General features: G+C 37.8%; 1 protein-coding gene and 1 non-coding gene across 3 annotated transcripts; one reads left to right on the top strand and one right to left on the bottom strand.

The window, feature by feature from the left end:
* Nucleotides 1-5,748: 5,748 nt before the first annotated feature.
* Nucleotides 5,749-5,855, bottom strand: LOC133828054 (small nucleolar RNA R71). Its single transcript, XR_009890699.1, has one exon. It is a non-coding gene; the product is annotated as a small nucleolar RNA R71 (small nucleolar RNA).
* Nucleotides 5,856-15,679: 9,824 nt separating this feature from the next.
* LOC133822570 (cell division control protein 2 homolog) lies at nt 15,680-21,771 on the top strand. Of its 2 annotated transcripts, XM_062254947.1 has the most exons (12): nt 15,680-15,837; nt 15,931-15,991; nt 16,587-16,651; nt 16,738-16,831; nt 17,058-17,109; nt 17,202-17,386; nt 17,959-18,079; nt 18,339-18,512; nt 19,128-19,291; nt 20,818-20,905; nt 21,009-21,062; nt 21,375-21,771. In XM_062254947.1, the coding sequence occupies exons 5-12, from the start codon at nt 17,101-17,103 to the stop codon at nt 21,462-21,464; spliced, it is 885 nt and encodes a 294-aa protein (XP_062110931.1). In that variant the 5' UTR covers nt 15,680-15,837; nt 15,931-15,991; nt 16,587-16,651; nt 16,738-16,831; nt 17,058-17,100; the 3' UTR covers nt 21,465-21,771. The 2 variants fall into 2 exon arrangements, with proteins under 2 accessions (XP_062110931.1, XP_062110930.1); XM_062254946.1 differs by lacking the exon at nt 16,587-16,651.
* Nucleotides 21,772-23,467: the final 1,696 nt, after the last annotated feature.

Here is a 23,467-nt window from a genome sequence, read left to right as displayed (position 1 = left end):
AATAATGTAAGTGTTCTTATCATTATCTCTGCATGAATTCAATTTTAAACATGTTCTGGGTTTTCTTATATTAATTTGTTTAATATAAGAACTACATGAAAATAAATAAGATATTGTATAAGTTTTCCTAACAACTGGCCTTAGAGCCTATGGTAATCTTTATTTTCATGCATGAACATGGTAAAATTGAATTATTTGATGTGTTGAGTAAATGGGTGGATTTCATGTTTTTTATGATGCATATTGAATTTTATGTGATTATTGGCGTATTTGGGTTATTTTGTTGTGTTTTCTTTGCAAATAAATTTTATATAAATGCTTGATTTGATGTAAAACATGGTAAAATTTATTTAGAAAACGTTTTTGGCTTGAAAAATTACAAAAATTTTATTAAAATATTTTTTTCTCAGGCAGTGGCTGTAGCCACCAGTTTTCATTGCCTGCGGCCTGGGAGACAGACGCTAGTGGCCGTGGCCACCATAAACCCCTAGCCGCGGCCAGCACACGAATTTTTGCCCAGATACTCCTATGGCCACGGCCACTAACTTTCACTGGCCGCAGCCTGTGTTAATTTTTTTTCTTAAAATTTGATTTTTAAATGTATTTTTAATAGGTTAATACAAAAATATCATATCTTTTCTATTATTTAAAAATATCCTTTTTGAAATACGATATTTTTTTGTTTGATCTTTTAAAAATATATATTTTCTATAAAGATTCAAATTCAAATTTAAAAAATAGGTTAACTAATTAATTTTAAATATTTTAATATATTAAAACATTATAATTAAGTTATCAGATATTTAAGATATTTTTAATACTTGATATTTTTTTTTTGAAATCTGATATTTGAAGATATTAATATTTGATTATTCTATGGATTTTAATATTTAAATTATTTGAAATTTGAAAATTTGTTGACTATATATTTTTATAGATATTTGAATTTGTTTAACTGTTTAAGAAATTTTTTCAAAAACAGCAGATGATATTTGTTTTAAAAATTTATAACTGGTTAGATTTTTAGAAATATCATTTTTTTCAAACCAATTAATAAAATATTTTTTTAATAAATGGGATTTAAATTAACTTTGGTTAATTGTTGATAAATCATCTTTAAATTAAATTAATATTTTTTCAAATTAACCTAAACCAAGTTGATTGTTGATAAATAAAATTTAAATTAACTTTTGTTAATTGTTGATAAATTTAATTTAAATTGACTTATTTTTGTAAAAAATTAATTAATTTGAATTTTTGATAAATTCTAGAAAATTAATTGTGGTATTTTTGCAAATGAAATAAATTGTGGTATTTTTGCATAAATTCATAGATTTGCTCATATAGTAACATGATTAGGCCCATCTAATTATAACACGTATGTTTGCACTATATGTGGTATTTTTACAATTGGGCTTAGAAGCATATAGTGGCCCATATGTTTGTTTAATATATGGATTTTGCCAAATAAAATATTCATAAAATGATAGGTTTTATTTCGGCCCATTAGAAAATGTAAAGTTTAAATTTCTCTTGTGGGTGGTTCCACTTGTGAAGGCCCATTTGCTTTGCATGACTATAGTGAACCTAATAAATTAATAATAATTAATAAAACGAATGTTTAAATTCCTGTCTTTTGGACCTTGTATGGAAGTATGTTGACTAGTATGGTCGACACTCTCAAGATAAAGATGGAGAATGTCGAGACGACCTACGAAATCATGGATCAGCTCCAAGACATGTTTGGTGCCAAGTCAGCGCAAACTCGTTTTGAGGCCACCAAGAAATATGCCAATGCTCAGATGGCACCTTCTAAACATGTTCGCGATCATCTAATCAAAATGACAAACTACTTTCAAGAAGTTGAACTGGATGGAGCAACAATAGATGATGAAACTCAAGTCGGCTTACTCCTCAACAGTCTCTCTCCAGCTTTCCTGCCATTCACCACCAACTATTTGTTGAATAAACTCAACTATGGTCTAACGCAGCTCATGAACGAGCTTCAGACATTTGAGTCTATCATGGGTGGACCAAGTAAGGGAGGAGAAAAGAAGACAACAACTGCTACTGCTGCTAATCCAGCTAAGGTTGAAGCTAACCAAGCTTCATCTTCGAAAGTTGGAAACAAGAGGAAAGATGGACAAAACAACAACCCCAAGCCTGTAAAGGCTGCAAAGACAAGTGCACAGACAACTAAGGAGAAGAGCAAGAAAAACAAGAAAGTTAAAGGTAAGTGTTTTCACTGCAAAGAGAAAGGGCATTGGAAACAAGATTGCCCCAAGTTTCTAGCAGCAAAAAACAAAGGTGATGATTATAGTTCATTTATCTTAGAAATATGTGTTTTAGAGAATGATAAATCCGTTTGAATTATGGATTCTGGATCTACTAACCATGTTTGCAAATCTTTACAGATTCTTTAATCGTGGGAGGAAGTGGACGAATGCGGCTTAAAGCTTAGATTTGGGAACCGAGCGTTCATTGCGGTCCAAGCTAGAGGATGGGCTTGTCTAAAGTTCAAAAATAAAATTTTAATTTTGAATGATGTATTTTTATTTCGGATTTTAGTATAAATTTAATTTCAGTTTTCATGTTACAATTAGAACAATTTGTTATGAGTTTCACAAGTTTTAATATATCTATTTCCTTCAATGGATCACAATTGTGTATTGCATGTTTAGAAAATGGGCTTTATATTCTGCAACCTAACGAACCCCTCGCTCTCAACAATGATTTATTCAAAGTAGCTAAACCTAAGACCAATAAATGTCAAAAGACAGATAACAATAACATGACGTATTTATGGCACTTGAGACTAGGTCACATTGGCTATGATAGAATTCAAAGACTTACAAAGGACGGGTCTTTAAGGGAACTCACCTTCGGTGAATTACCTGTCTGTGAATCTTGTCTAGAAGGCAAACTGACCAAGCGCCCATTCTCTGCAACGGGTGATAGGGCCAAGGAACCACTTGGACTTGTTCATTCAGATGTTTGTGGACCTTCGAATGTACAAGCCAGGGGTAGTTTTGAGTATTTCGTCACTTTCATTGACGATTACTCTAGATGCTCATGTATTTACCTAATGCATAGGAAATCAGAAACATTTTCAAAGTTTCGGGAATTCTTAGATAAGGCTTAGAACCAATTAGGTAAAACGTTAAAGATCTTGCGATCTGATAGGGGTGGAGAATATTTGACTGAACTTGGGATTTATCACAACTTACTGCCATGGGTACTCTGCAACAAAATGGTGTAGCGGAACGCCAGAACAGAACTTTATTGGAATTGGTTAGATGCATGCTTAGTTACTCAACTCTACCAACTTTGTTTTGGGGACATGCAATTGAAATCGCGAACGACAATCTCAATTACGCGCCATCCAAATAAATCCCCAAAACACCTTTAGAACGCTGGAATGGTTGTTAACCTAGTTTACGCCATTATAGAATCTGGGGGTGTCCTGCCCACGTCTTGAGGAAAAAGGAGGGATAGCTAGAACCTCGAACTGAAGTCTGCATGTTTTTTGGCTATCCTAAAGGTACTCGGGGTGGACTTTTCTATAGTCATTCAGAAAAGAAAGTGCTTACTTCTACGAATGCTACTTTTCTGGAAAATGACTTTGTCCAAAACTTCAAACCACGCTAGCAAAGTAGTTTTAGAGGAGATGGTTGAAGAATTGAATCCAACCAATGTTCCATCGTCATCAACGCGAGTGTTGAGTATAGTTTCGTGTTGTGTTTAGGTTGTGTTTTAGATAGTTTTTATTTAAGTTTTTCTATTATTTAGTGCAGTTTTACGCTTGTCTTTATCGCTTTTCAGGTTTTGGTCAATAAATAAAGTAAAAGAGCAAATGAAGAAAAATGATGAAATAATCAGCGTTTCGATGTTGTTTTTGTGAAAAGAAGAGTCCTAACGATATTTTATAGCCTCGGTGAACTCTCGGGATAAAAAGTGTGTAATTTGAAGAAATTATTAAGAGTCGCGGCCAGGTCTGTTACAGAATGCATGATTTCAAAGTTCTGCAAGGGCCGCAGTGCTAGAAGGCGGGGTTGCGGCTCTAAGGAGTTATCAAGGCCATAATAAACGTACAGGTCGCAGCAGGTGGACAGTTGCGCTGCGGCTCTCCTCAACGAAAAAGTCAGTTTTTGGGACACGGGCCGCGGTGCTTGAATAGCTGGGCCGCAACCCGAGTTCTTCAGAAAGAAAAAAAAAGGTTATAAACCTAATTTCGAAAAAAAAAGGGCGGGTTTTTTTTGGGTGGCTGGAACTTTAGAGAACACCATTGGAGTCTTCCTCAATTATTTTTCATTCATCTACTCTTTATGTTTGTTTTTGAATTTCTTTGTGTTTAGAATGACAATTATGAACTAATTTTCTATTTAGGGATGTTAATCGAATCACTTGAATCCATATTATGAACTAATGCAATTGTCATTCCTTCTTCGTCTTCTTTCTAATTCCTTGCAATCTATGCTTGTTGATTGATTATTGATTGACCATCTATAGTCATTACCTTTATGTTTTTTAATCAAAATCTGAAAAGTGCGATTTGAATTTGTTTTGGTTGTTTAGGACGCAATTTTAATTTAGAACGAGAGTATCTAGATTAATTGTGTAATTTTATTTTGAGTTGTTTTGATTAATGCTGCCTTTGTGATTAAATTTACCATAGAAATATAAGAAATTTTCACTTAGGTTGGGTTTATAATTCATAACATGATCATAAGCTGTTTGTCAACTCGTTAATTGAAATAGGAAGAAAGAAGAAGAAAATGGTAACTTTTATTAGGGATTAATAGGATGATAGTTGATGAGATTAAATGCCCTAATTGCTCTCTCATTATTTAAATTCAAGGTTTTCTTTTACTTACTCTCTTTATTGTGTTCTTGTTTATTGTTTATGCAATTTATATTTTTTTTACCTTGATACAAAAACCAAATAGAAACAAAAAAAATTAATTGATTGGTAATTGGTAATTCAATCCTTGAGGACGATACTTGGTTTTACTAAGATTTATTACTAATTTGTGATACGTGCACTTGCATGGCAATAAATTTTGCAACAAGCTTTTGGCGCCGTTGCCGGGGATTGAAAACTATCAATATCAATCTAATTAATTTTATTTCTAATTTGGTTGTTCTTTGTCTTGTTACTAACCTGTTTCAGCTGCGTTTCTTTGTCAATTTCAGGTAGTTTTTTTATATGCATAGCAGAAGAGGAGCAGATAGTCTTATTCCTGTTAATCCTGAGATTGAGAAGGCTTGCAAACAAAACAGAAGAAACAAGAGAATGGCTCGTCAGACTGTGGAAATAGCACAGAATGACGGGAATAATGAGGTTCCCGAGGTTGTTCAAGGTCAGGCTCAAAATCCTGCTGCAAGGAGACTAAAAGACTATGCACTGCCCACTGTTATAGGAGTACAAAACTGTATAAGACCGCCGGCTGTGGAGGCCATTAATTTTGAGATTAAGCCGTTGATCTTGCAAATGGTGCAGTCCACTGTCCAATTTGGTGGTTTGCCTTCTGAAGACCCCCATATGCACTTGGCGAATTTCTTGGAGTTGTGTGATACCTTCAAGTACAATGGGGTCAGTGATGATGTTATAAGGTTGAGACTTTCCCCATTTTTCTGCGGGATAGAGCTAAGAGTTGGCTGAATTCGCTGCAGGCAAACTCTATTAATACGTGGCAAGACCTTGCACATAAATTCTTGGCCAAGTTTTTCCCTCCCTCGAAGGCTGCTAAATTGAGGTGAGAAATTAATAACTTCTATTAGATGGATGGGGAATCATTGTATGATGCTTGGGAACATTTCAAGGAGCTATTGAGAAAATGTCCCCATCATGGTATAGAACAGTGGATGTTGGCTCACAATTTTTACAACGGGCTGTGTGGTACAACAAGAACAATTATTGATGCTGTAGTTGGTGGGGTATTCATGAGTAAGAGTGCCAATGAAGCTTATGAATTGTTAGAGGACATGTCCACAAACAATCATCAGTGGTCTAATGAGAGGTCATCTGGGGTTAGAAAGGTAGCTGGGGTACATGAACTTGATGCAATTACTGCTCTGATAGCACAAGTAGCCTCGTTGACAAAACAATTACAGCAGAATACTATGTCTGCTAATGCAATTCAAATGGCGGCTAGGTGTTAAATTTGTGGTGGTTCTCACTCTTTTGGTCAGTGTCCTGCTAGTGATACTAATAACATTCCTATGGACCAAGCTCAAGTTCAAGCTGTGGGAAATTTTCAGAGGCCATTCAAGAATCCATTCTCCAACACTTACAATTTTGGGTGGAGAAATCACCCCAACTTTTCTTGGAGAAACAATCAGAGCCAGCAACCTCAGTTTCGGGGTCAGTTTCAGTAGAATATGCCTCAACAACCAATCAATCAAGCCTCTTCATCCCAACAGACTAGGCCATAAGCTCCACCAGACAGGCCTAATGAATTACAAGCTGCGTTATTGACTTTTACCAACACTCAAACTCAATTTATGACTGAGACTAGATCTTCTATCAGAGATCTTGAAACACAAGCGGGGTAGTTGGCCAATATGCTGAATAAATAAACCTCGGGGAAACTTGCTTAGCAACATTGAAATTAATCCTAAGGAGCAATGTCAGACAATTACTCTGAGGAGTGGTAAACAAATTGAGCAGTCTAGTGTACAACAATCAATTGTTCAGAATGAAGATTTGGGTGAAAAGTCTGATACAGTTGAGAAAGGGGTTACCGAAGATCACAAGAGCACAGAGAAGATTCCTCTAGTTGTTGTTGACCATCTAGTTCGAGTTCCATATCCTCGGAGGCTTAGAAAAACTACTATTGATAAATAGTTTTCTAAGCTTTTAGAGGTGTTAAAAAAGCTGCACATCAATATCCCTTTTGCTGAGGCTTTGGAGTAGATGCCCAGTTATGTGAAGTTCATGAAAGAGATTCTATCTAAGAAAAGAAAGATGGAAGACTATGAAACTGTGGCACTCACTGAAGAATGTAGTGCAATATTGCAAAGGATGCTGCCCCAAAAGTTGAGAGATCCGGGGAGCTTTACTATACCTTGCACAATTGGAAAATTTGAGTGTAAGAATGCCTTGTGTGATTTGGGGGCGAGTATTAATCTGATGCCCTTATCTGTGTTCAAAAGACTTGGTTTGGGTGAAGCAAGACCAACAACAGTTACTCTACATTTGGCAGATCGATCGGTGAAGCATCCATGGGGTATCATTGAAGATGTTCTTGTGAAGGTGGATAAGTTTATTTTTCCTGCTGATTTTATTGTTCTTGATATGGAGGAGGATGCAAACGTGCCTATCATTCTTGGAAGACCATTCCTAGTCACGGACCAAGTGCTTATTGATGTTCAAAAAGGTGAGTTGAAGCTCCGGGTCCAGGGAGAGGAAGTGGTTTTTAATGTGTTCAAGGCTATGTCGTATCCAAGAGAAAGTGATAGCTGTTTTTCTATGAGTGTGGTTGATCAAGTTGTTTATGAGAAGTCTTTAGTGTCTGATGCTTTAGAGTTGGCTTTAACTCAGTTTGATGATGATGAGTTTGATGACGTTGAAGTCATGGAGTATGTGAATTGGGTGAATTCTCAAGGGCCATTTTACAGAAAGAAATATGAGGAGTTGGGACAAGGATCAGAGAGACCACTGCCATCAGTTGAAAAACCACCAGTTCTTGAGTTGAAGACTTTACCAGAACATTTGTAGTATGTATACTTGGGTGAGAATGAAACTTTACCAGTAATTGTGTCAGCACATTTGTCTAGTGTGGATCTTGAGAAATTGTTATTGGTTTTAAGGGCTCACAAGCTTGCAATTGGATGGACTCTGGTGGATATTAGAGGGATTAGTCCTTCTATAGTGATGCATAAAATCCGCCTTGAAGATGACAGCAAACCTTCTATTGAAGCTAAGAGAAGGTTGAATCCAACTATGAAGGAGGTGATGAGAAAGGAAATTTTAAAGTGGCTTGACAATGGGGTTGTATACCCGATTTCTGATAGTGCATGGGTGTGTCCAATGCAAGTGGTACCTGTTAGGGTCATTTTAGGTTTGCTTTAGAGATCGTTTTAGGTTGTGTTTTTAGTTATTTATGATTTTTTAGTGCAGATTTACGCTTGTTTTCTTCTTGTTTCAGGTTTTAATGATCAAGTACATAATATGGAGTGAAATGAGAAGAAACATGTTAAATATGATGAATAAGATGGATTTGGTATTGATTGTGGAGTTTCAAGACATCATGTGTGGAAGATACTACATTAAAGAGGCTCAACACACGTCGTTTATGTTCTATAACACAAGTCTGAGACTTTAAGATGAATTTTGACTAGGATTTATTCACTTTCTGGAAACACTTCTAGAAATATAAGTTGTAGATATTTCTCTTATCTTTCCATATCTTTTTGAATCATTCAATTAGGAGTTATATTGAAGGAGTTATGATCAAAATGCGATGAGTTGACGCTGTAGGCTGTTCAAAACGAGTTCAGTTTTATTATGTGCAAAGTAGCGCCCCAGTGCTAAAAACCAGCGCCCTAACGCTGCCGAGAAACATAGAGCATGTTTTGATGCGGGTTGTAGCACCTAGGCGCTACATTTCAGCGCCCCATCGCTATCAGTTTTCCAGAAACGTGTTTTCAGACTTAATTATAGCGCCTTAGCGCTGTCCCGTGGCGCCCCAGCGCTAGGGTCTGTACGGAAACACAATTTAAGGGAATTTTAAGGGATAATATTGTCTTTTCATGCAAAAATGAATTAGGGTTTATAAAAGCTTCTTTAATGACGTTTTTAGGGAGGAGATCAGATTAAGCAAGGAGGCTAGAGAAGAAACAAAAACCTAGAGTTCTTTTCTTTATCTTTTGACTTAGATTATGTTAAATTCTATGTTTATGTTTGATTTAGTCATGTTTATGAACTAAATTTCTGTTTAGGTTTTCTAATTGGCTCTCTTGAAACTCTATTATGATTTAATGCATTTATCTATTTCTTCTTCATCTGAAATCTATTCAGTTTGTATTTATTGTGTATGTGATTGATTGATCACCTTTTACATACGATTTATGAATTTGAATCAAAATCTAAAAAGTGAGATTTAAATATGCTAAAATTGAATAGACATAGATTTTAATTTAGAACGAGAGTATCAAATTGGTTTATGTGATTTAGGGTTGTATTCATTGCTTTCTATTGTTTGAATTGACCATAGAAATATAGGGAATTCACATTAGGTCGAGTTTTCTATTTCTTAACTCGAATAGTTAACACTTTTGCATGTCTATCATTTCAGTGAGAAGAGTTTCAATAGTAATTGCATTAAAGATTAATAGAGTGGATAGTAGAGAAGATTAGGATTCCTAATTGTTTTACAGTGAATTTAATCCTTGTGTTCTTGTTATTATTTGATTTCTGCAATTTTCATTTATTTCTGTTTTCTTGTTTTCAAAAATTCACAAATCAAGTTTTCATTAGTCAAATAGAAACTAAAAATTAATTATTTGGTAATTGATAAATCAGTCTCCGTGGGAACGATATCGGTCTTACCGAAATAAATTAAAAAAGCGATTACGTATACTTGCGTAGCTTTAATTCTCGCAACAGTACCAAAGAAGGGTGGTACGACTGTGGTGAAGAATGAGAACAATGAACTCATCCCAACTAGAATTGTGACAAGGTGGAGGATTTGTATTGATTACCGTAAGCTCAACAAGGCTACAAGGAAGGATCATTTTCCTTTGCCTTTCCTTGATCAAATGCTTGACAGACTAGCAGGCCACAACTACTACTGCTTCTTGGATGGGTATTCAGGGTACCATCAGATTGCTATTGCTCCAGAAGACCAGGTGAAATCTCGTCAACGAAATTAGATTGGAAAACTCAGAGGTAAGTGTGGCGATGTTTAGATAAGAACTTAGAATGAACTTATGGAAGGATAAACACAGATCAACCATGGAGTAAAAAATGTATATTGCTTAATAGCCTTTGCATACAATGAATTTTCCAACCCCCTTCCATGTGGAAGTGTGGTTCCTTTTATAGTGGGCTCTAATGGCCCCTGATACATTGTGGTCCAAGGGACCAGATGGTACGCAAGGACACTGTCAGGAGAGTGGTCTCGGGGGTAGTGGTGTTGGAAAAGTGGTGGTTTGCTCTAGTATGTGTTTGGGGTCTGCAAAAGTACTCTTGTCTTGGTACCATATTATGCCTCCACTACTTGTTGGGTACGGATCTCATAAGCGTGTTGAGAGAGTCCTGACCATGTACCATTCTTGTACTACCACTACCTGTCTGGCGTGGACACCGTACCATCCGTACTCTAATTCCTCTTGGTTAGTAGGTGCATTTCGTACCTGTACTAGCTCTTTTAGTCATACGTGAGTTCTTACTCTCACAAGGCACCTTTTCTCATGAGCTTAATGTATTGAAACCCTTATGCGTTGCCTCGGATGACATGGTTCCAAGATGCCTGTGAGGGAAGGCCCTCACGACACCCCTGATGGGAGCGAGGCCCTGATGGGCGCGAGGCCCTGATGGGCGCGATGCCCTGAGGGGCGTGAAGCTCTGATGGACGCAAGGCGCTGAGGGGCGAGAGGCTCTGATGGGCGCGAGGTGCTGAGGGGCGCGAGGCGCGGAGGGGCACGAGGCGCTGATGGGTGCGATCCGTAGGTGCGCATCACCTAAGCACGAGATGGAGGCCACGAGACCATCGAGCCAAAGTTGCTTGGGTGCCGCGAGACGCATGTGCGAGATGGTGCCTGGGTGCGGTCCGTAGGTGCGCATCACCTAAGTGCGAGATAGGGGTCGCGGCTACATGAGGCGCGAGGTGGCTGGAACACTCGCGCGAGACGGCACCTGGGCGAGACCCATAGATGCACGAGACCATGGGGTCTCCATTGAGGTGGGCGAGGCGAGGTGCATGGACGGCTGGAGCACCGGTGCGAGGCCCTCCTGGCCGAGACACCAGCGCGTGCGTGAGGCCCTCCTGGCCGAGACACCAGCATGTGTGCGAGGCCACCAGCATGTGTGCGAGGCCACCAGCGTGCGCGTGAGGCCCTCCTGGCCGAGGCATCACTGCACGGGGCTCCTTGGCCACATGTGAGGCGGGATGGTACCGTTGAGCATGCGGGTCTCGCCAGGTGTAATGGTGCATGAGGTGTTGGCATGCGCGAGGCGCAGCTAGGCGCTGCCGAAGTGGTGTCCGCGAGGCCCATGTGTGAGGCGCAGCTGGGTGCTGCGTGAAGTGGTGTCCGTGAGGCGCAGCTGGGTGCCGAAGTGGTGTCCGCGAGGCCCATGCGCGAGGCATCTCGCGAGGCTGTGGCCTTGACTCTGAGGGGCATGGCTAAGGGCCATGTGCACGTGACAGAGGCGTCTTACGAGGTGATGTGGCTTGGAGGCCTGGAATGACCTCGTGAGGCCTAGTGCCGTGTGAATGTCTGACATTATTTTGGCCTGTAATAACCTTTTGCCTCCATCGCATACTTGGCGCCCTTGGTGCCCCTTAGCTGCTTACTTCATTAAAGGACTATAAACTTTTTTTTTTCTTGGTGGATTTTTGATATCCACACTTGCCCCCCAGTCTATAGAGAGGCCTTTAGGCGTCTTTGTAGACTCTTCTCTTTCTTTTTATTATTATTATATATAGTTTTTTGTATTTATCATGCTTGAGGTCCTTTGGAGCCCACACAAAAGGGGGTTCGATAGGTATCTCTTTGGTGCACCTTGATTGTATCTATAAGGATATGTTGACCCCTTGAGTTCTAGTTATCCTTTTATATACTTTTGCGCGCGCTTATTATTTTTTGCGAGAAGCGTCCTTCTCGTCATTAGGCATAGTACTATTTTTGCAAGCGTCTTCTTTGAGACCCTTTTTGGAAGCATCTACTTTGAGACCCTTTTTGCAAGCATCTACTTTGAGACTCTTTTTGCGAGCGTCTACTTTTGAGACCCTTTTTGCAGGCGTCTAATTTTGAGACCCTTTTTGCAAGCGTCTACTTTTGAGACCCTTTTTCGTAAGCGTATACTTTTGAGACCCTTTTTGCAGGTGTCTACTTTTGAGACCCTTTTTGCAAGCGTCTACTTTTGAGACCCTTTTTGCAGGCGTCTACTTTTGAGACCCCTTTTTGTAGGCGTCTACTTTTGAGACCCTTTTTGTAAGCGTCTACTTTTGAGACCCTTTTTACAAGCGTCTACTTTTGAGACCATTTTTGCAAGCATCTACTTTTGAGGTGATCTCCCCTCGGGTAAGGACTTTCATGGCTAGATGGTCTTCGTTCAATCTCAAACTTGGTCTGGGACCCCTCTAGTATGATGCCCCCCTTCTATATGGAATCTTCAAACGTATTGGTTGTAGGGCGACTGGAGGAAGGTTCGCTTTCTTCAACATGCGAGTTCTTACGACCCTCTTCCACTCGTATGTACTTTTGTGCTCTCTCGAAGAAATCATTTAAATTTAAGACTTCTCTTTTGAGCATGTTATCCCATAGCTTGCTCCCTGGTCGAACTTCGGCTGTAATAGCTATCTTGAGCTCCGTTTTTGCTAAACTTCCCACTTTTGTTGCTTCTATATTGAACCTATGGATATAGTTCTTCAGACTTTCATTCTCGCCTTGTTTTACATTAGCGAGGCTGGTAATTGGCATGACATAATCACAGGTTGCATGGTGTTGCTGAAGAAATTCATCAGAGAATTGCTGCCATGACTTGATTGTTCCTGGCCTTAACCTCTTGAACCACCTGTACGCAACTCCTTTAAGCGTAACAACAAAGCAATGACACTTTGCCCTGTTGTTGACCCCTCTTAACCTCATCAAGTTATTGAAGGAGTCTAAGTGATACTTTGGGTCTGTAGTGCCCTCGTACGGAGTCATGCGAGGCTCTCTGAAGCCGGTGGACATTTGCTCAACCTGGATCTCCATTGTGAAAGGTGAATCACGGTCAAATTCTTCGTCATCTTTGTGCCCCCCAAGTGCAGTAGTAATCTTGCCACGAGGGCTTCGCAATTTGGTGTCTAGTTCCCTCCTCTTTTTGCTTGAGGAGTCTCGCGGGTCCTCAGACTGAACCCTCACTTTGGTTGTGTTCCTCGGGGGAACCACAGGGGGGCGCGTTTTTTACTTCAGACCTTTTTCCATCGAGCTTTTCTCTTAAGCTAGGGGCGCTTCTTTTGAGGTAACTTCTACTTCATTCTTACGACCATCATCTTCCTTCCTCCTTTGCTCCTGGGGGCATGCCGTCGACCTAAGTCCCTCATGGGACCTTGTCGGGGGAGTTTTACTAGTGGAAATTTGGGTTCTCCCATCATCTACGGGGACAGCGTCTTCCCCTTTTTCATGCTCCTTCTCTTTACGCTTAGGAACGGGTATACTTGACTTTCCTTGCAGTAGGTCGTTTAAGATCTCTTGCATGTTCTCTATCGTTGTTTCCAGCCTTCGAGTCTTTTTATGTAACTTGTGAATCTCATCTTTGTATGAGCGAGTCCTTGAGCTGGAACTTACCGAGCATACCCTGGGACCCTTGCCTGGCCCGTGTGTCGATGGACCTGGGTTAAGTTGGCCTGAGCGTGGTGCTTCCGGGGGCCGGTGAAGGGAATGCACTGGCGGCTCTGAATGATCTCCATCGGGCCGGATGGCTGGGGACGATGCTTCCTCCGCCTCATTTGGGGGAAGAGGTTCCTCCGGTCTACCTCCATAATTAGGCGGAGGGGGGTCTTTCTTGGGAGCCCTCCGTTCTATTCTGTCTCGGCGAACCTCATCATCTTGTAGTTGCCGTAGGTGTTTTGAACGTCTTAGCATCTTTCTTTGCTGGAAGTGATGAAAGAACATTGGCTTGTTGCTTGTTCTTCCCACAGACGGCGCCAAACTGTTGACGGTGAAATATCGTCAACGAAATTAGATCGGAAAACTCAAAGGTAAGTATGGCGATGTTTAGATAAGAACTTAGAATGAACTTATGGAAGGATAAACACAAATCAACCATGGAGTAAAAAATGTATATTGCTTAATAGCCTCTGCATACAATGAATTTTCCAACCCCCTTCCATGTGGAAGTGTGGTTCCTTTTATAGTGGGCTCTAATGGTCCCTGATACATTGTGGTCCAAGGGACCAGATGGTACGCAAGTACACTGGCAGGAGAGTGGTCTCGGGGGTAGTGGTGTTGGAAGAGTGGTGGTTTGCTCTAGTACGTGTTTGGGGTCTGCAAAAGTGCTCTTGTCTTGTTACCATATTATGCCTCCACTACTTGTTGGGTACAGATCTCATAAGTGTGTTGAGGGAGTCCTGACCATGTACCATTCTTGTACTGCCACTACCTGTCTGGCGTGGACACCGTACCATCCGTACTCTAATTCCTCTTGGTTAGTAGGTGCATTTCGTACCTGTACTAGCTCTTTCAGTCATACGTGAGTTCTTACTCCCACAAGGCACCTTATTCTCACGAGCTTAATGTATTGAAACCCTTATGCGCTGCCTCGGATGACATGGTTCCAAGATGCCTGTGAGGGAAGGCCCTCACGACACCCCTGATGGACTCGAGGCCCTGAGGGGTGCGAGGCCCTGAGGGGCGCGAGGCGCTAAGGGGCACGAGGCGCTGATGGGCGCGAGGCGCGGAGGGGCACGAGGCGCTGATGGGTGCGATCCGTAGGTGCGCACCACCTAAGCGCGAGACGGAGGCCACGAGACCATCGAGCCAAAGTTGCTTGGGTGCCGCGAGACGCATGTGCGAGATGGTGCCTGGGTGCGGTCCGTAGGTGCGCATCACCTAAGCGCGAGACGGGGGCTGCGGCTACATGAGGCGCGAGGTGGCTGGAACACTCGCATGAGACGACACCTGGGCGAGACCCATAGATGCACGAGACCATGGGGTCTCCATTGAGGCGGGCGAGGCGAGATGCATGGACGGCTGGAGCACCGACGCGAGGCCCTCCGGGCCGAGACACAGGTGTGTGTGCGAGGCCCTCCTGGCCGAGACACCAGCATGTGTGCGAGGCCACCAGCGTGCGCGTGAGGCCCTCCTAGCCGAGGCATCACTGCATGAGGCTCCTTGGCCGCATGTGAGGTGGGATGGTGCCGTTGAGCATGCGGGTCTCGCCAGGCGTAATGGTGTGTGAGGTGTTGGCATGCGCGAGGCGCAGCTAGGCGCTGTCGGAGTGGTGTCCGCGAGGCCCATGCGTGAGGTGCAGCTGGGTGCTGGGCGAAGTGGTGTCCGGCCCATGCGCGAGGCGCAGCTGGGTGCTGCCGGAGTGGTGTCCGCGAGGCCCATGCGCGAGGCATCTCATGAGGCTGTGGCCTTGACACCGAGGGGCATGGCTAAGGGCCATGTGCACGTGGCAGAGGCGTCTTACGAGGTGATGCGGCTTGGAGGCCTGGAATGACCTCGTGAGGCCTAGGGCCGTGCGGGTGTCTGACATTTTGTTGGGACTAAAAACTTTTTTTTTCTTGGTCGATTTTTGATATCCATAGCAACTTTTAACATTACTTAATAATTTTGGCCCCTAATATACTTTGGACTAGAACACACTCAAGCTAATCAACAAGTACTAGTGTATTTTCTACTTACAAAAGTGTAAAATGAGTTGCTGTCGTTTCACACACACGAAAAGCAATTTGAGTGAAAATAATTAAAATCTTTTGATAAACAAATATATAAATAAATAAATAAATAAAAAATCATATAAGAAAAAAAACCCTAAGACCAAAGAGATCATCATAAAATCAACACACTATTTTTGTTCAATTTTCATTTCCACCTATGTTTGCTGTCTACACACACTGATCCGTCGTCAACCGCCGCTCAACCGGCTGAACCGCCGTCGGCCACTCACTCGCTCTTCTGGTATCGTCTCTCTCTGCTATATATTTATATACATTGTATACATGATGTCTATTTGTTTATATATACTCACATTTCATCTGAACTCGTGGACAGAGCTTTTGCTTGCAGCGCGTGCTTTCTACTTCCTTTTGTTGACACTCCATTCTTATCTTAGGTATGCTTTCTTCTTTACTTGTTGATTTGATTCAGTCAACTTATATATAGCTGATTGGGAAGAAAGAAGTAAATGGAGAAAAAGAAAATAGTAATTCTTGGTGATAATGTTAGTTTATGTGTTGACTGATGAACTGAGATCTTACATTCTTGGTCAAATTGAGCTACTTTATATATTTATTTTAATTTTTGGTTCATCAGGTTTCACTAGTATCTGCTGGTACTGAAACTGATTGACCAAATCAAGTGTGTTTTTGGGTCTAGTATATCTTCATCAAATAATTAAGATTAAGAAGAAAAAAAAAAGAATTGAGTCTTAAAAGAAAACACTGAATCCATAATTATGTGGGATCCTGTTATCTTAATCAATGAATATTATGGGATTCTATATTTAAGAGTGATGTACTTTACTTTGCTAAAAACTAAAAGATAAAACAATTAGTCTAAAAAGTAAACATAAATCCATAATTATGTGGGATCCTGTTATCTTTTTTAATGAATATTATGGGATTCTACATTTAAGAATGAGATGCTTTAGACTGCTAAGGTGTTTAACACGGAGCCATTATCTCTTTTAATTTGCATTAACTCGAAAGATAGAGGAGGGGTTGGAATAGTGTGTGACCACTGAATGACTTCTATAGTCTTGGGGAAAAAATCGGTAAAGTCAAATTACATCTAATTATTTTTAATTTTAGAATGTTGTTGAATGTGAATTAAGTTAATTCAGATTTCTATATGATACAGGGATAAATCAAGTTGCTACTAGCAAAAAAGATTTCACCATGGCTTCAACATCTCCATGCTCTGTATTGAATGACTCCATAGGCATTTTATGAAGGTTGGTATTTATTGGTTACAATTTCGAAGAATTTTATTGGACTGCATATTATGATAAGTTTCGTTACATGTATGTATGAATTTGGATCAATTTCCATGTTGTGGTACTTTTATTTTGTATGCAGATAAGAAACACACATAGATGTGCTATATTACATATTATATAAACTGTTTGAAAGAAACACTCATGTATAAGATAAACATGCTAATTGTTTCCTATCCTTTAGGATTCACTGCTCACGTAAGCATAATCGCAACCTGATCTTGACTATGGACCAGGTTAGTGGTTGATTCTTTTCTCTCTACTTTTTAATTCTAAATAAATCCTTTTTCCTGATTACTTTGATTGGCAATGTTTTTTTATTTGTTAGTACGAAAAAGTTGAGAAGATTGGTGAAGGAACCTATGGTGTGGTTTACAAGGCCCGTGATCGTGTTACTAATGAAACTATAGCTTTGAAGAAGATTCGTCTGGAGCAAGAAGACGAAGGAGTGCCAAGTACAGCTATACGAGAGATTTCTCTCTTGAAAGAAATGCAGCATGGGAACATTGTCAGGTATTTAAACTACAGTACATTATTGTTGCACTTATTTTTTGACAAAATTATTGTTGCACTTTTTGTTCCCTTTTCTTGTGCTTCCTTGTTCTTTTAGATACAAATTTGCATTCCTACTAATATGTTTGGACACCAATGAATTAATGATAAAAAAATTGACAATTACAATTATGATTAGCTCTGGAATGATGAAGTAAATGGCTTAGACAAAAAGTTCTCTGGTGTAAAACATCTTTTAGATACTAATTTTAGCGGGTTGGTTTTTAGTTTGTGATAGTTAATTCTGTGAATGCTTATATTTCAGATCCTAAAAGATGTGAGCACTTGGAAGAAATGTTTCACAATGTTTGTGGAAAAATTCACCTATTGTGCAAAACTATATTGTTATAACCTAGGAAACTTTTTCAATTTTAACTGTCCTTGTACTTCAAAAGCTTTTTTTTAAAAGGTTTTGTTTCTTATAAAACCATTTTCTTCCTGTTCTTTTTTTAAATTTTCTTTTGTTTACATCTAATGAGAGGAGCAATGGAATGTTGTTGATGGGTTATGGGTATTTGGTCGACACTTGACAGGTTACAGGATGTAGTACACAGTGAGAAGCGTTTGTATTTGGTTTTTGAATACCTGGACTTGGATTTAAAGAAGCACATGGATTCTTCTCCAGACTTCGGAAAAGATCTACACCAGATAAAAGTGAGTTCTTCTTTACTCGTTAACACCTTATGTACTTTGTGTGATGGTTCATTATTTGACCTTGAAATTTAGTGCTTTACTAAAAGTTGCAGGCTTTTCATTATTTTTTATCTATAATTTTAATTATGTTTTCTTATCTCATAATAAGGTATTATGTATTGTTTGTAGGTTGTAGATACATTAACTTGAATGAATCGGTTTTTCTTGTTGACTGGAATATGAAATAGAACTTCATATTGGTCATTTTGTTCTTCTGCAGATGTTTCTTTATCAAATTCTCCGTGGCATTGCTTATTGTCATTCTCATAGAGTTCTTCATCGAGATCTAAAGCCCCAGAATTTATTGATAGATCGCCGCACCAATGCACTAAAGCTTGCAGATTTTGGACTGGCCAGAGCATTTGGTATTCCAGTCAGGACCTTTACTCACGAGGTATTATTAATTAGCAATGGTTTTAGGTTGCCTTCCGTGCTCATAGTTCTTTTCTACTAGCTGAGTATTAATAAACTATCAACTTCCACTCCCTTCAAATCCAAAAGTAATATATGAAGTAAAAGAGGGCATGGAAGCTTAATCTGAGTATGTTATATTTTAACTTTTTCAAAAAAAAAGTATGTTATATTTTAAAGCATATTTAATTTCTAGAGATCAGACAGCTGCTGTAAATGTAAAGCAGGTGGTATATGGAAGCTTGACTAGCAAGTTTAATTTAATGTACTATTATGAAAAAAAAATATGTGAAGTTAAAAACAAATCGGGAGTTGTTTTGTAAATTGATTTGTACATGTCTAGAATTGTATGCATCAGCATCAGCTTCCTAGATAGCTATGAGGTTGTAGAAACTTGGTTTATCGCAATATTTCAATAACTTCTGGGTAAACAATAATGACTTTTTTTTGGTAAAGTTATGTCATTTATCATTTTTTTTTTTAATTTATGCCTTTCTTGAGTAAGACAACTACTTCTTAATGAGATTTAAGATGCTGAACTTCAGTTAATGAATTATATTCAAGATTGGGTAAATAATTTTTCTGGGACTCTGTCTAGGTGGTGACCCTCTGGTACAGAGCACCAGAAATATTGCTTGGATCTCGTCAATACTCTACCCCTGTTGATGTGTGGTCAGTGGGATGTATATATGCTGAGATGGTGAATCAACGACCTTTATTTCCTGGTGACTCTGAAATTGATGAGTTGTTCAAGATATTCAGGTGAATATACTTCCAACTGAAGTACACAACCCCAATCCCTCCCTGTTGCCTTTCTTTTCCTTGTGTTCTTCTGGTGAAAATACTGTACTTGTACACAAAAAATTGTTAAATTGTTTCAATAAAAGGCGAATTAAACTGCTGATGATACAAATGTGTATCTAATTTCAAAATAAAAATTATAATAGACTCATTAATGGCTGTCTTGATCTCTGAAGTTGAGTTTTCGAGTAGCTTGAGCCTTCAAAACATACTTTGGACAATAAAAATAATCTGCACACCATTATTATTGACTTTTAAATACAAATAACTGAAATCTAAATTTCCTAAAATTATGGACTTCACTATCAACACTTATACAACCCAACTCCACTCCATGTTAACTACTAAACTAGAAGAATCTCTCTCTATATATAAATGTGTGTGTTTTATATACTTTCAAACTAGCAATAAGACTATCCCAAAAAGAGAAATAAGCCTAAACTTAGGATAGTTAACAACTACTGCCTATTCAAAATAAAAGTAGAGTTTACAAATAAAAATTAAACAAATTCAAAAAAATATAATTGATAAACATAACCCTTCTCCTCACTCACATGGTTGAAGAATGAACCATTGGAAGCATTGGACCTGAAAAAGGAACTTTTCCTTCTTATCGTGTTTCTGGATCTTCATTTTTTTTATTTTTCATTCTTTGAGAACCAGTGAGAAAAGACACCAACTTGAAAAGAAAGTAATATTATCTTGCATGGTTCTCGTTGAAAATTTTCATCACCTTGATGTTGATCATTATGAATGCATTCACTAGTAGCTCACATGTTGCCTTCTTTGAAACTTGTATTCTTTATCAAACTTGTACCTAAATTTAATTTTCTCTAGACGAGGTGGACTTCATTTTTTGTATATAATGTATGCACTTTGGATGGGCTCCATAACTTACTCCCTTTATGTATGTTCGCACTTATACCAAATAATATGAATGTGTAGACTCGAGGGAATGTTGTGTCAAATTAGATTTTTTGAGAAATTTAGCATCAAAACAAACTGACTTTTGACATCAAAATACTTTTCACACTTCACTAAGTTATGGATTTTAAATATAAATAATTGAAAAACTAAATTTCCTGAAAGCTTTTACTCTATTATTGCTACCCAAATGCACTTAAATAACAGAAGTATAACAACCAATGACTGTAGGATAGCCATACGTGGTCAATGACACTAAGCTTGTTCTTAGGACCTCTGTTCTCGATTTCGTAATTACAATCTGCTGATATAATAGTAGTGTGGAGACATGAAAGGAAATATTTGCTGACCTTGTGGAAGTTGATTTATCTTTCATCACTGTATTTTAATTGTATTTATATTGTAATGGATAAAGAACAAACAAATTTATTGGTGAGATTTGGTCATTTAGAGATTGTGGGAAAATGATGCCTGAACTTCTAAAATTTAATAGAATTCACAAAAGATGTTCTGAATTTGCATGCATGTAATATATTCTCACATGGTTGTTTTTTTATGTGAAGAATCTTGGGTACTCCAAATGAAGATACATGGCCTGGTGTCTGTTCTTTGCCTGATTTTAAATCTGCATTTCCTAAGTGGCCTTCAAAGGTAATATTTTGCTTTTACCATTTGTAGTTGTCTATTTGTCTTTATGATTTTTTAAAAACTTGTGTCACTGTGAACGTTCAATGACGTACCGTTTTTGTGGCAGGACTTGGCAACTGTTGTTCCAAATATTGGGTCAGCTGGTGTCGATCTTCTTTCTGTAAGTTCGGATCTACGGAGGCTTCTTTCTGTTATTTAATTTCGTTTACATATAGTATAAGGGCTTTGTTGAGAGTGAAAGTAAAATGGATTTAAAGAAATTCTATATATCTCTTGCTCCTTAAAAACTATCTTGTAAGTTATTTGGTATCTTTTCAATATTATACAGAAATCCTTGGATGACACTTGAAAATTCACTTCTACTATACACTAAAGATTTCTGAAAATTACAAAGATTCTATTTATTGGATGTTATACATAATTAATTTAGTTTTGCTATTTTTTAAGCACTTTTCTTTTGGTAACTTGACAGAAAATGCTTTGCATGGATCCCAGCAAAAGAATTACAGCAAGGAGTGCTCTCGAGCATGAATACTTCAAAGATATTTCATTGGTGCCCTGAATCCTATTTCCATTTATCTGGCAGACAATTGGCTTTATTGTATGCCTAGAAATCTTGTGGATTTTGATGTGTGAGAATTGTGTGCTTGTGATTTTTTCCCTCAAATTCTTTGACATAGTTCTGGTAATGTTGATTTGATCCTTTATCTGATATATTATTAGCCTCATAGGAGTCTGCGCTATGGTCTCCTCTGCCTCCTGAAAAATATACATAAAGTTGTTTGTAATTGACCATCCATCCTTCCATGTTTTTTTGAAAATCAATTACTTTTCCCGAGGAATGGAAAAATATTTTGATTTGTTCTATATGTGCTCACTGGTTTTTCCCTTTGTATCTTCATAAATTAGATAAATGTGAGCTGGGCAAGTAACTGTTCGTTACCAGGTCGAATTATTTTGTAGATTTTCTTTGATGGAGTTCTAATGCTCTTATTGCTAAGGATCTTAAGTACCAGGTTGCGGCGTAATATGATGATTTGTATTTTGCAGACTAAACTATTTGCACACACAAAAAAGAAAGAAAAGCCAATATAAATGTTTTTTAAAGAATACATTTGCATGCTTGTTACAAATTCTGTAAAATGTTGGGCATGATTTTAAAAGTTGTGTAGATTATATTAAGTTTCCCCTAATTTTACCAAAAGGTTATCATTGAATGGTAGAAGCTTAAAATTGGGTTTATATACAAAGAGGTGTCAAATGACTCGAATGTTAAGCTAATTATGTGTGTCTATTGTCTAGATTTCATTATTTACGACGTATGTTTGTTTGGTTTTGAATGTCTGATTAATAGTTTTGATTTATAGTATAATTATCAATAAATTTTTAGATAAAATTATAAATGAATAAAAAAACACATAAAGTCTAAGACCAATTTTTATGTATAGCTAATAGATGTAAAGTTATTAAAATATTTAGCTAATTAAAAACATTTACTTAATAAAAAAAAATTGTTGATGACACATTATACCCATCCTTTTGAAACGAAGAAAAATCTACCCCTTGATACCAATCACCAAAACTCAAATAGGAATTGAAAACCAATTAAACCACTTGTTGATTTTTCTAATTTTCACTAAATTAACATATAATTTTTCTAACAAAAAACATATATATTTATATTTTAAAAAAACTTACAAATTCTTGCTTTTTACTAAAGTTGGATATAAACCTTGGAATGTTTCTTTTATTCCGCAACAGGAAATTCATTATTTTAATTATATTGTTTCGCAATTATAATATTATTTTTCAACCAATAAAAGTAGTCCAATAGGTGTAATGATACGTGCACACTTTTTATACTAAAACATTACGCATATTTAAATGGCAAAGTTTCTTAATTTAGTAGGACTCATCTTACATCAATGTGATTGGTTGAATTTTTCCTGTCATATGCATACTATTTTGGTGTAAAATACAGGTGCATATATATATATATATACATTACTTGCCATGTTTATATGCTCTTAATTCGTTTAGTTTAAAAAAAAGTACATTTGCATGTATTGAGTTGTTGAATGAATGATTAAAAAAATGATTGTGCTTTTGTTATATAAACATGAAAATTGTGATATTGTTGTTGAAATAAATGATAGATTATCTCTTCTGTATAAATGATACATAGATAACAAAAATTTATGATTTTAACCGTTTATTTGTTAATTTTAATAAAATATTCTAAATATTTAACGGAATATACTTTTAAAATCAGATAATTTTACATAAAGTGCCAAAAATAACACTATTTTAACAAATTTACTGTCACATGACATTTTTATTTGCATTTTATTTTTATACCGTATTAGATTTTTAAATATTACATTTATACTACATGGCCTATCCATGTACTTTGTAATCATTTATTGTATTATTTTAATAATTTAAACTTAAATTGACATTCTTCTCACTTTTATTTTGAATGCAATAAAAACATCAGCTCCATAAAAAGTTGTGAAACATTTATGAGTCTTTGACTTGTGGGTCCTTTTCTACTTTATTATTATT

The sequence above is a fragment of the Humulus lupulus genome, chromosome 3 (assembly GCF_963169125.1).
Source record: "Humulus lupulus chromosome 3, drHumLupu1.1, whole genome shotgun sequence".
Taxonomy (NCBI): domain Eukaryota; kingdom Viridiplantae; phylum Streptophyta; class Magnoliopsida; order Rosales; family Cannabaceae; genus Humulus; species Humulus lupulus.
This window is presented reverse-complemented; position numbering and strand designations above follow the sequence as displayed.